Below are 13,209 nucleotides of genomic sequence, written 5' to 3'. Positions count from 1 at the left end.
TCCCACTAACTACCTAGGAGAGTATAACCCACAAATGTAATACAACTCATCCTAAAAAGCACTCCTAAGAGTTAGTATATAAGGACTAAAAACAGAGGAAACGTACCATTGGCCCATCCCTTTCACATTAACAAGAAATAGAAAGGGAAAAGAAGTCTCACATAACTAGAATACCACTAAAAGCATCACACCGCCCCAAGAGGGGGGAGGGGGGGGTAAGAAGTCGCATTCCCTGCACTGGCCACCCTAATTGCTCCTAATAATCCTTTGTTCAATCATCTTTAGTTTAGTTTCCTAAATCAATACGATGTTTGGGGAGTAAACTCACAATCCAATTGATAATATTCATTAGTTAACCCACTTTCCACCTTCCCTATCCACTTACCCCCCTTATAATTAATGGAGGAAACCAAATTTCGTAATTTTTTTTTAAACTTTCTTCTTCCTCCTCTCATAGGTTCTAGGGCTCAAACCCAACCTCCCCTCCTTTCCTATAGGGTTGAATAGTTTAACACCCAAGTCTTCTAGGAGCCTGTGCGAGTCTATTGAGTCTCTCTCACCTCCCTCAGAGCTAAACTCACAGTCCTCTTCCTTACAAGAATCCTCACTTTGGCCTAAAGTATTAGAAACAAGATGAGGCTGAGTAGGAAGGTAAAGGATACCAATACTACTCCAAAGAAACATCTACCTTCTAAACATTGAGCGTCCCCCCCCCCCCCTTCTCCTTCACCCATGGAAGAAGCATCCAAGCTATCAACACAAAGGAGATTAAGCTCCGGGTTAGAAGACAAAGACTCCCTTCATTCAAGGCAATCAAATGATTTGAAAAATGATTAATATAGTCCTTACCTGTTTGTATACAACCAGGATCCCTATGTTGACCAGTATTCTCCATTTGTAGTGAGGTATTGCCATTCAAATCCTCATCTTCAATTGCTCCTTCAAATAATTTAAATAATTCGTTCTCTTCATCAAGTTCAGCCTCAGCTCTCATCTGATCTGCTAAAGTAAAATCTGAGTCAGGATGAAAGCTGACCCTCTCCAAGCGCTGGGAACGCTCTGCTGGAATACTGGCTTAAAATAACCCATCCTCTTCAGGATCCCCACTATAACCTTAAAACCTCTGAACCAGCCCGTCCTTCTTGAAATCAACTCTCAACTGGTCCACCTAAAGCTCCTTCGACAATTCACAAATTCTGCCCATCTCCTCTTCTGAATCATACATCAAGTCATCCTCTGTTTCCCCTTCAGATGTCAAATTCAGCCTGACTAATGGAGCGGCAGATGGAGGTGCAACTAGGTTGTATAGGGCATCTTGCTGCTTGCTGCTCATAGAAGCTTCTTCAACAATACCCTCTGCTGCTGGTTTTTATGGATCCAAGCTGTCCTCTGAAAGTTGCACCCTCAGGACATCCAAATTGATTTGATCTGGATTGCCCTTCTTTGCCTCTGTCACCGACCTTAGTTGCTGTGTTTCTGAATTTGGACCCTTTGCAGCATTTGGTCCCTTTCTTCTAATGACCCACACAGCCCCGGTTTCCTTCTGGCCCAAAAAAATTTGACTTCTGAAGTGCTGCTCTGTCTGCAGCCATCTCTGTCAGCCTCACTGAAGACCCCCCAGCGATAATGAGTTCTTTCCTATTGTTCCCACCCTCACTTGTCAAGGGGATAGGATTCGTAATACCCACATGGCCTCTTGGAGCCCTTTGGTGGTGAGTTTTTTTCCATTGTCTCCTCATTTCTTGTCACTGACGCATGTTTGGCCACATCTGCATAGGAGAAGTTGAATGATAACCTCCGAAACATGCTAGTCCTTTCCTTTACCTCCTCAATTCTATGAATGTTCGAAGACCTTCAGTCCGAATATCTCCATCTACCACTGTTTGGATTGGGTATGTCACTTGATGGCTCAGATAATTCCAACAGGGCAGCAAGGAAATCCCTCCACCCTTTTTCCATTCACCTTCTAGAATCCGTATGTCATATAGAATCTTGTTATTGGTCTTTGTCAATTGTAAGAATCTTCCCCTACTGTATTCAAGAGCCTTTACCGACGTGCTGCTCTCAGCCTTACAGTACAAAATTCCACCACGGATAGCTGCGCCTCCTTCATTGGCTGCACTTAACACCCCCATCAACTTCATTACCCACACAAGTACCTCCTTAGCCAGGACGATGAAGAAGACACACTTACCTGCATATTCAGAGATGCAAAAATTCAATGTCTCCAGTTGGGTTGTTGTAATCACCTTCCACTCAGTTTTAAGAGAGTAGCGTGTTCACCCATTTCCACTTCGAGCCTTCATGAGACTAGCAACAAGGCCAGGCAACAAGAAGGATAAGGTCAGAAGTAAAACGCTACCTCGAATCAAATACGATAGTTGACAAAGTGGATGACAAAAAGCCCACATCCTCGTCTGGCTTACAGAGCAAGAAGATGCCAGTTACTGGAAACCAGGGGCAGGTGCCCTAAGTTCTGAAGGCCGCATGCGAAAACTTTAGAGAGGTACAAAGGGAGAGGAGCTTTGGCCTTACGGTGGAGGAACTTTGGCCGTAGGGTTCAAAACGAAAGGATTTTGAATGTGGGAGTGCAGCGTTAGGGTTTCGAAGTGGTACACAGATTGACAGAGACAACCTTGTTTCATGGTGTCTGCAGGAAGTTCGAGGTGCTGGAGAAAAAGATGATCTTTTAACATAGTGATGACAGGAGATTCGAAGAGCAGATGATGATAGCAAAGGAGGATTGATGGAGATGAGCGATTTATGTTGCAGGATAAGAGGAGGGATTAAGGGAGGAGGCCGACAAGAGTATCTCCATGCTCAGGGGCTTGAAGCTTTGGGATGCTGAAGGGAAGGGAGTAACTTTTTGCCTTCATCACATCAAGAAAAAAATAAATAACAGTGTAGAGTACAACAGCATTTGCAGACCTTTAATGATATGGGACTGCCTCCGTATCAGGAGAAATACTGCAAATCCACTATGTATTGAACACATGATGCACATGGCTAGTGAGGAACTAACACCTGTATGACTCTCAAACCAGATGAGAATCCTGATTTAAAAATCGTCTAGGAGGATAAAAAAGAAGAAACAAGATCCTATGAAATTAACATAGCAATGAGGAATGAACAACTTAGTTCTTCGATACCATGTTACAAACCTTATAAAAATGGTTGACTAGCCCAAGAATAATCAGAATGGACTGATTAGGTTTAAAGGAAGACGGAAAGAGGAGAAGAGAGGAGAGAAAACATAAGAGCAAGCAGTCAGCCAAAGAGTCCAATCACACATTCTCCAGATCTGATGTCTATTAAATTAAAATATTTCCTCATGAAAATATATTCCTATATACAATAAAAACATACATACACTACATATGCCTGCCACCGCTTTAACAATAGCTACCAATGAAATAACATTTTAAGATTGTTTTATGATCAAAAATAAAATTCTTCAAATTTCCATTAACAAAGATGTGGGAGAATTTTGTGCAACTAATTCAGTCTGATGATTGATAGGGCACCAAAAAAAATAAGGACAGAAAAGCTCATCAATTAGCACACCACCTACCCCCCACCCATTTTTTTTTTTTTTGCAAAAAATGAGGATTCTTACCTTAAAATAAATACTGTTGTTATGATCAGGTTTGTTTTCAGATTAGATTCTTGAGTTGTAGATATTACAATTTCACTTGTGCAATCAGTTGTTTGACGGAAAGTTTGCAAAAAGGCATTGACATCGCTGCTGTTGATGACTCCTGAACTTGCAAGGACACATATGACCATGCCTTTCAAATCCTGTGCACATAAAACAGAAAAGAACAGGCAAGGCTTTAAGGCATTAGGATGCACAAATGGAAAAATGGAAGGCTATTTCTTGTAACAATAAATTCCAATAAAGCATGCCACAATGACAGCCATAATGACATAATTCTAAACACAAATATAATACACTCATACGAATCAACTTGAGGGTAAAGTAAAGGCATGAGAATGACACAAGTCTGCAAAACAGATAATATGGAAAGGTGCATACTTAGATAAGAAATTTTTAGGTTGCATATCTAATTTTACTTTCTCCATACCTTCATACTAACACCAAGGAAAGGGCAATCATATATAGCCTGTGCAATGGAAGTTCTATTGTTGTAACCAGCACCAAATCCAACTTTTACTGATTTATAGCGTTCCATAATCTGCAGTGGCATTGGAATAAAGCACAGTTCCAAAGGAAAAGAAATAACATACTAGAACAGAAAAGAAATGAGAAAAATAGAAATTTCAGCTTCACTTTTAATCAATGGATCATGCAGACAAGCTTCAGTCTTATCAGGAAACAAAATGATACTAGAACTAAAAATAAAAACTCAAGAAGTTCAGATACAGTATGAATTTATGGGCAGAAAGATAAGTTCCAGTGCAATCAGTGGTTCATACAGTTTAAAGGAAAACAGAAAGTTCAGCTCCAAGAAAAATTAATGGGCAGAAAGATAAGTACTAGTGTTATGAATTTATATAGATTATGTTACCTATAGAGAGGGAAAAGCACATTTAGATGATAGTAAAACTAAATATATGAAAACCAATCTAATTGAAAAAACAAAATGTGATAATTCAAATAAAAAGAGTTAAGTCAGTACACATGAAAGGAGACAGGCAGAGAAAGACTCACTTCAATAACTTCAGAAACTGTGAGTGAGTTCATGTTATTATGTGGTACATCAATGCATCTTTTGTGCTTCTCCTGTGAATAATTGCATAGCAGTAAGATACTGCCTGCAAGGACAAATCACTATTGAGGTACACAAAGAAACAAAATAAGGTGAACTTACAGATATTAGAACAGATATGGCATTTATAGTTAACAAAACAGCATTATTTGCAGTCTTCAGTGCCTCATCCAAAGTTACCAAATCCTTACGGAGTAGGGTGTCCATGTCAATCACTAAGGAAAAATACAAAGTAATGAGTTAGCAGGTCAACTATTGAGAAACAACATAGATGGCACTGTTGCTAAGCATTTTTCACCACTTGTGATTGAGCAGTAAATATCCTAATCAACTAATTGAATATCTCTTGAAGGAGAATTGCTGGGAAACTCGGGAGAAAAAAAAAAGGGCATTCTGAATGTAAAAGAATTAAGATTTTATTGGGAATTATGAAAATAATGGTGCATTATTGATAAAAACATACCACACTGCTAGGATAAAAATGCGTATGGTAGGTAAATTTAATTAAAAATTACACAGAAAAACATGATTGAGTAGAATATAGGGCCAGTTGTGCCAAAGAAAGTAACAGATTTAAAGGCAGATATATGTTGCTAAAGCTTCTTACATTTTTAACAGTGAAGCTGACATTGGTATTGTCTCCAAAATGAGACCAGAAAACAAAGTGAACTGTGATATGGGTCCCAGCAAATATAAAGTGACCAATATGCAAACGTCTTACATGGAAAATTGCTATATGTGGTAGCATTCCTCAACTTCTGACAAAATCAGGACAAAATAGTGTCGCAATAGGTAAGATACACATGAAGAAAACAACAGAGCTATATATGTGTGAAAAAGCCAGTGGTCTAGTGGTAGTGCAGTAATCTCCCCTATTCTGGACCTGGAACGAAGGATGTGCCTGTGGCAAGACTTCAAAGACTTTGTTGAAATGCAATTATAAGCATCTTCAAGACATAGGCCCGACAAAGCTGAAAATAAGTTCAAGAGTTCCCTTCTTACATATGGCAGGCATGGACACTCATTCACATATCAATTCTACATTCATAAGTTGCATCTCTGCTGCAACAGGCACCTAATTCAAAGTATACGCGTAATTTGAAGTTGGACCAGTTTAAAATGCATAGAAATAAGTACTCATTAAAGTGTCACTTCTATGATTGGTGTAATGCAGTCCCAAAGGAGACATTACTTAGTAATAAGATAAGATCATCACCTTCTCATTCAAATTCGAAGAAAATGAAAATTCAGGAAGATAAATGATGCAGCAACAGCATCAATGTTCTGCAGCTCAGGGAGAAATTAGAAGAGAGGAAGGAAGGGGAAGGGAGGAGAGAGGAGACACTAGGGGGAAAACTCAAATTCAATTCCAATTCAAATTCATCAACAACTGCCTACAACACGGCTTTCACACACTGTTTATAAGAAAGCCTCTAAATACATGATCTACACCCACTCCCCAAGCCAATTGACTTGAGATTTTTCCTAAGTTCTGATTTCTTTTTTTTACACAAGAGAATCACTCTTCTAGGACAACCATCCCACTCAAGCCAACTAGGCCCACCCTCTTCACTCGAGCCCCCTTGGCTCACTTACCAGGACAATCGTCCCACTGAAGCCAACCAGGCTTGCCCTCTTGAAAACTTTGTCAAGGATTGTGCCACTCATCAAGAATGAATGCCAACAACAGACGAAGAAGAGAACAATAACCTCTAGCCTTTTTAGAATATCAATTTGAATTAGTCAAGCTAGAGGAATTTACACAAGATGAAACAATATAAGCTCGTTATCAGAAATACAATTTGATAGATGAAGATTGATTAAGGTAGACTCTGCTCTTCTCAAATGTATGTATTTCCATTAAGCCAAAAGATTAAATGTTTTCATTTATAGGGCTTCATCCATTCACATACTCATTCCTCATCAAAAAGTGACCAATGGATACTGATGTCGCATTAAATGGTCAACACTCATATTTTCCTGTCAAAGAATGTACTATCTAGATGACTTGACAAGAAAAGCTCAGGCTACCAAAAGTAGAGTTCGTTGGTTTCCAAGACATTTCAAATTGGTTCAAGAGATTTCAAATTTTATTTAACCTTGATCTAATATCTCTGTCAATTTGAATTTTCAATAGACTTAGCTTGATTTTGAAAAGTAATCATGATTCTCAATAAGTTCGTAGCTCATAAAGGTATAATAAACTCAGGTAGCTCATTGTCTTGGAGCGATTCAATATTCGCTTCTATAACTGTATCTGCATGTTCATATGTCTATGCATCCGTGAATGTATTCGTAACCACATCAGTCACTCCTTCTATGATTGCATCTTTATATACATCTAGATATTCACCTATAATCACATCTGTATATGCATCTGTGACAGTATCTAACAATGCTTCTCACATTGCATTTTCATATATTTAAGTTTGCTTTGTAAACTATACTATATAAGTTTGTTATTCACCAAAACACAATTCCAACATTCTCACAACACACTAAATCAGTTTTGTCACTCATCAAAATCCAATCCCAACAAAGTCCATTGCCCTTCAACAATACATATGTCCCAAATTTTGCTCTGAAAATTTCCTAAACTTTTGACCGTAAGTCTTGATTTTTCCCTTCATTCTCCCTACTTTCTTACTCATTTCGACCTTCTCAACCACTTTACATCTTTCAAGATTCTTACCTTGGAAAACTAAAGAGACTCAGGACCCCAATTGCAACAAGGGAAGGTACAGTTGAACATTGGAACATGGGAAGGAACGTCATAGGTAAATATCCAAAGACTGCCCCTTTCAAGAAAAGAAAAGAGTATTCTCAAAGAAAGAAACATCAACAAACACCAACTAATGACAAGTTTGAGGGTTCCAACAATAAGACTTTTGAGTGGAAGAGTAACCGAGAAAAACACACTTGACCACGTAAGAAGAAAATTTATCATTTCCTGGCGTTAAGGTTTGACCTAAACAAAGACATTCAAAGGCACAAGCAGTGAAGTAAAATAAAGCCCGTTGGCATACAGAGGGAATGGGCTTTTTTGTCACTAAGAACAGAAGAAGGCATTAACAAGCAGTTAACACAACATCCACCAAAAATCTCTTGAAAGCTACATATGAATCATTAAGGTTCAAGCAACTTCCAAATAAATGCTTGCTCTACCTTTCATTAACACCATTTTGTTGAGTACAAACCATGGTTTTAAAGATAAGCTTAAACTATTAGGAAATGCTGTTATGTAGTGCTTTTCATTTTGGGTTCCAGATACCATCACACACTTCTAGATTAATGGGAATAAAATTCACAGCCGTAATAACCGTTACGGGCAGCTGCTGTTACGTAATGGCCACTATGTAACTGCTACAGAACTGCCATAGCAAAAAATATATTTTTTTTTTATTATTTACTTTTCTTCTCACTGTTCTTTTTTTTTTTCTCACTTTCATAAGTCGTTCTCAATAAGCTATGTGAAGCAGGGGGTGGAGAAGATTATAATGAGGATGATAATGCAATAGAAATTATTTATTTTTATTAATAATCATAATATATGTATTAATTAACAATTTAATACGAACATTATTTTATTAAAAATATCTATTTTGATTATATTAGTAATTTGACATTTCTTTTCAAAATTTTTCAGCTTCAAACTTCTTTTCTTTCTATTTTTTGTCGTGCTCAAAGTGTTAGTAGATTATTCATTTAATGATAAATTTTATAAATTTATACATTAAAATTTTAATGCTTAGGTTATAGTTATATAATATAACTTGTCGATCTAAATTTATAAGCTTTGATAACCTTTTTTTTTCTTTATAGCGAAAGAAAGTTTAATTAATAGGGGAAAAATTTACAAAAGGAAGAAACAAAACATCTTCCAAGAAAGATTTGGGTCAACCCAGAGATAAAAAACTAAGAAAAACAAAGGAAAAACAATCAAAAAGCCAACATGTTCATCCAATCTCTCTATAACTCTTGAACACTAGCACCCTTGAAAAATCCAAAACCCGCACACCATAAAAGGCCAAATATTGAATCTTATCCCACACCAACACCTAATTTAATTTTTTCCTGAAACCAATCTATGCAATACGCTCCAACAATATTGCCCATAAAACTGCAAAAATGCCACACTTCCAAAATGCTGCCCTATGCTTCGTCCTTCCAAAGCCTTCAAAAGCAGTGGCTAGCAAGTCATCGCTAAACACCTCCTTGTTACAAATTTTCAGTTTCACCTTCAAATGTTTCAATTTCCTCATGAATCTAAAACCTTCCCAACCCGTTCCCACTTCATCTCCCAACGAATCCCTAACCAAAAGCTTGAAAGTTGCATAGGCCGATCACATTTAAAAGGGGTAGGACCCCACGACACCATACTAGATTCAAACAAAACAGAAAAATGGTCGGAACTGATCCTAGGGAGAGTACTTTATGAAACGTTCCAAAATTCATCCTCCCACTCACTGCAAAACAAGAATCTTTCCAATCTACTGGCCATCGCTCTAGCCAACCCTCCCCCCCCCCCCCCCCCCCAAAAAAAGCAGAAAAAGATATTTTGATTACTTTAACAAATAAAATAATAGAACTTGTTCAATTTATTGTATTATTTGTATGTTTATGTGCCTAATAGACTAATGGAGTGTTGTATTTTATTAGCTAATTTATCACACATATGATTAATAAAAAAATATATAATTTTTCTATCAATAGCCGTTTAAAACAAACATAAAATTATTGCCCTTACTAAACAATGCTAGTAAGTTGAGCTAAAAGATTCAAAATGCACTAAAACTCTTTTTAAGAAGGGTTGAGCTTAAAACATGCAAATAAACGAACATATATAATGTTGACCCTATGGGTCATTCCTAATTTTGATGATGATAAATACTCTGGTATTTAATGGTTGCCAAGTTTATGTACAGGTTCTCATTGACAAGTTCATATAATGGGATGCAGCAATCTGAAGAGAAGTGAAGACCCATCATATTTATTGTTATATTTTTTAACATTGGGCCTATGATATTAATCTTCTAAGGTCTATAATAATCTATATATCATGCATGTAGGACTATAAGCTCATGACCTTAGAAAACCTTAGGGAACACCCTTCAGTCGACCTTCTCGACCGATGCCGGATTTTTACGGTAAGATAGAAAGACCTTAGGTCCCTAATCAAATGCACAAACAGTCCCCAATATCACTTATAATATCAGGAAAATTAATTGAAGCAAAAATTGGACTTAATTGAAAATCTTGAGAGAGGTCGGGCAACCAAACCTATGGCGTTCAAAACGCCTCGAACGCCGAACCGTGGACAAGTCAACATGTTGACTTGGATTCGGGTGACCGAACATATTTGACCGAACATGACACCTTTTCACCAACCCAAGCACCCGAACATTACGTTCAAATATGCCTCGGGCTACCGAACTTAGCTTTAGGCACCCAAACCGTGGACAGAAACATTCTATCTTTTGTTCAGCCAACCGATCCCAAACTTGGGCACCTGAACTTCAAAAAAGCACTTTTTTGGTTGAGTCTGTTCAGGCAACCGAACCTTGGGTCGGGCACCCGAATTTCTCGGGTTAAATTAATTTTTACCGAGGTTAAAATTAAGTAAACAGGGTTAATTTGCTTAATTGGTTTTAAAACAAATTTAATAATACCCTTGGTGTCCCCAACGGTCATAATTTTTCCTATGCCTATATATATCTCTTCATTTGCAAAATTAAAGCAAGATTAGCAAATAGGATTAAACCAAAATTCTCTGAAAAACTCCAAATCCTATTTTCTCCTACTAAGTCCATAACACTCAAATACTTTCATTCCTTTGAGAAATCTTAATTTGTGAGTGTTTTATTGATTATTCCATTTTGCTAAAAACCCTCACTTGCTCTTGTGCTTGTGATTTTCATATTGAGGGTTTAGCTTGATTTTTCCCCCAATTTTATTTGATAAATCTTTGGTTGGGAGAAATCATATAGCTAAGGGAGTTTGCATTATCATTGCAATACTCATTTGGGCTAATTTTTTTGTGTGCAAAAATATTTTACAAAACTAGATTTTAAACAACTCTTGTGCTAGATACATTTGAGAAAATATTTTTGAGGTTGTTTGAATACTTTGATTGGCATCTTTGAAACCCTAAGCTTGAATTGAGATATTTTATATTGTGTTTCAAAGAAAACCTTGTTTATACACTCTTGTGCATATTTGAGATTATCCATAATATTGAGTGTTGATTGCATATGTAAAGCACCGAGCTTATAGTTCATACATCATTAAGGTGCATTGATTATACTGTGCTTAGTGGTACATAATCTACTTAGTATAAGAAGCATATTTTCGTATACAAATTTTATACACATTGGTTGTATTCCAGGCGCAGGCCTGAAGAGGGAGACTAGCCCTGTTGAATAGTCTCGGACTGGCTTAAACCCGGTTAGGAAAGCTAGGTGCACCATCCTGGTAAGGTGTGTTGGTTGAAGTCATCCCCGTGAATTGACTTGGCTGTAACCGGTGCCGCTCCATCCCTTAAGTGAGCGTTAGTGGAATCCTCGGCCTTGCAAGCTAGAGGCGGGGACGTAGGCACAGTTGGCCGAACCCCAAGGTGTTGATTTTATTTTCCGCAATTTACTTTTTGCACCTGTATGTTTATATTTATCGTTTAAATATTTGATTGGGATTGTGAATGCATAGAAAGACCCTAGGTTTGTGAAATACTACTTGCTAGATTAGTTGAACCTTGGGGATTAATTTTTAAATACCCAATTCACCCCCCCCCCTCTTGGAAATACACCAAAGCTAACATATAAGATTGCGTGCTTGAAAAAATTCATGACCGTTACACTATCTCCTGTTATGCAGCATCTGCAACTCCTGCTTCTCACTATGCTACACTACCCACTACTGCTTTATAAAACCATGGTACCAAAAGTGAGGAATAATACCCTAAGAAGCAAAAAAAAAAAAAAATGGAAAAGCATCTTTGATATATTCCATTGCATTATTAGCTCACAAGATATAAATAAAGCATTCAAATTGAGCTCAAAGCAATCTTCCATTAAAAATAACCAAGTCATACTTGTATAATTGTCCGCAAAAATAACAAGATGGAATAAAAAGGGGCTTTTCAAGCCACAAGGCTCCCTACATTCTAAATGTAGGGGGAGGATCGCACAGTGTATGAAGCCTTACCCCTGCTTTTATGCAAAGAGATTATTTCCTTGGACTTGAACCCATGACCAACCAATCACAAAGGAGCAACCTTACGGTTGATTCAAGGCCCACCCTCACTCTTAAGATGGAATGAGAAATTTGAAGTGCATCAAGGGTAGATGATCAAGACGTAAGTACCATTGCAAATTCAACATAAGCCACATCACTTGGCCGGGAGAGTTTACGAGGGATTTTTTCATCTGCACTTTTACACAGGGATGAACGACCACAAAAAATTGTGAAGAACCACTAGTCATGTCTTCTTCATGACGAGGCCCTGAAATTTACAACAAGGAAAGGAAGTGGTGGAACAAGTAAATGCCTTGGCTAACTGAGTTCAAGATAGAAGAATAAGGGGAAACTAAGGTACATAATGAGGAGAAAAAAACTTCAAAGATGGTCTAAGATTGATAGTACAACTCCCAACCACTACACAAAAGGTAGATGTAGATGTAAAAGTAGTTAGAGATGAACAGGAAGTACCCTTACTAGTCATATGAGTAGATCCTCCTACGCAAATGATCCCAGCAATAGGATGATATGTTGCTAAAAAATATAGGCTTTCCCAAATAAGAAAACATGCTTGTATCACTGGTTGACATCTGTGTGTTTTTAGCAATGTTTTAAAAGACTAAATCAAGGCTCACCTCAAGGCAAGGCATACCAAAAATGCCTTCAGGCTTAATCTAAAATACCAAATTCCAAAAAGGCTAACGCATTACACGCTGAGGCTTCCTTTTATACATGTTAGTATAAAAGGAATGTCATCATATGAGTTTATTTCTAAAACTTTTGAACTTGAACCTTTCCAAAATAACTGAGTTGTAACTTACATCATGAAAATAGTTTGAACTTTGTAATCGTATGGTTATCTCTTGTCATGATTTCATGGTTTTAAGTCGCGGTAGCGGGCAACATAATGCAACAGTTATGGGTGTAACGAGAAGCGGGAGTAGCGGATGTTACATAACAGGAAGCAGGTGTAATGGCCATGAATTTTTTTGAAACACGCACAACCTTGTGCATATTAGCGTACTTGCATATTTTAAGCTTTTAGCCTTTCTTAGAAAAATTTTAGTGTATTTTGGATCCTTTAGTTCAAGTAACTAAGTTATTTGATAAAGGCAGCAAGTTTACATTTGTTTTAAACCACCATTGATAGAAAAATTACGTGTGTGTGTGTATGTGTGTGTGTGTATTTATACTTCTCATTGTTCTTATCTGTGTTAAATTCTTATGTGTGCTAAATTAATTAATA

The 13,209-nt window shown here is 37.3% G+C and overlaps 1 protein-coding gene across 6 annotated transcripts in view; it reads right to left on the bottom strand.

Annotated features, from left to right (window-relative positions):
* The window catches only part of LOC131154314 (protein ACCUMULATION AND REPLICATION OF CHLOROPLASTS 3, chloroplastic), a 120,101-nt gene that overhangs the window by 48,151 nt on the left and 58,741 nt on the right, over positions 1-13,209 (bottom strand). For 3 of the 6 annotated variants that reach the window (XR_009136418.1, XM_058107003.1, XM_058107002.1), the window contains exons 6-9: positions 4,833-4,945; positions 4,673-4,744; positions 4,086-4,196; positions 3,617-3,798 (exon numbers count right to left, since the gene is read on the bottom strand). Coding sequence is in view for 4 of the 6 variants with exons in the window: in XM_058107003.1 (XP_057962986.1) it covers positions 3,617-3,798; positions 4,086-4,196; positions 4,673-4,744; positions 4,833-4,945 (478 nt within the window). In the remaining 2 variants the exon portion in view is untranslated. Of the gene's footprint in view, positions 1-3,616; positions 3,799-4,085; positions 4,197-4,672; positions 4,777-4,832; positions 4,946-13,209 lie in introns of all 6 variants that reach the window. The other 3 variants (XR_009136419.1, XM_058107006.1, XM_058107004.1) reach the window with 1 other exon arrangement.

This window comes from Malania oleifera, chromosome 4, assembly GCF_029873635.1.
Source record: "Malania oleifera isolate guangnan ecotype guangnan chromosome 4, ASM2987363v1, whole genome shotgun sequence".
NCBI classification, from domain to species: Eukaryota; Viridiplantae; Streptophyta; class Magnoliopsida; order Santalales; family Ximeniaceae; genus Malania; species Malania oleifera.
The sequence above is the reverse complement of the archived record's forward strand: the minus strand, read 5'-3'. Positions and strand labels throughout refer to the sequence as shown.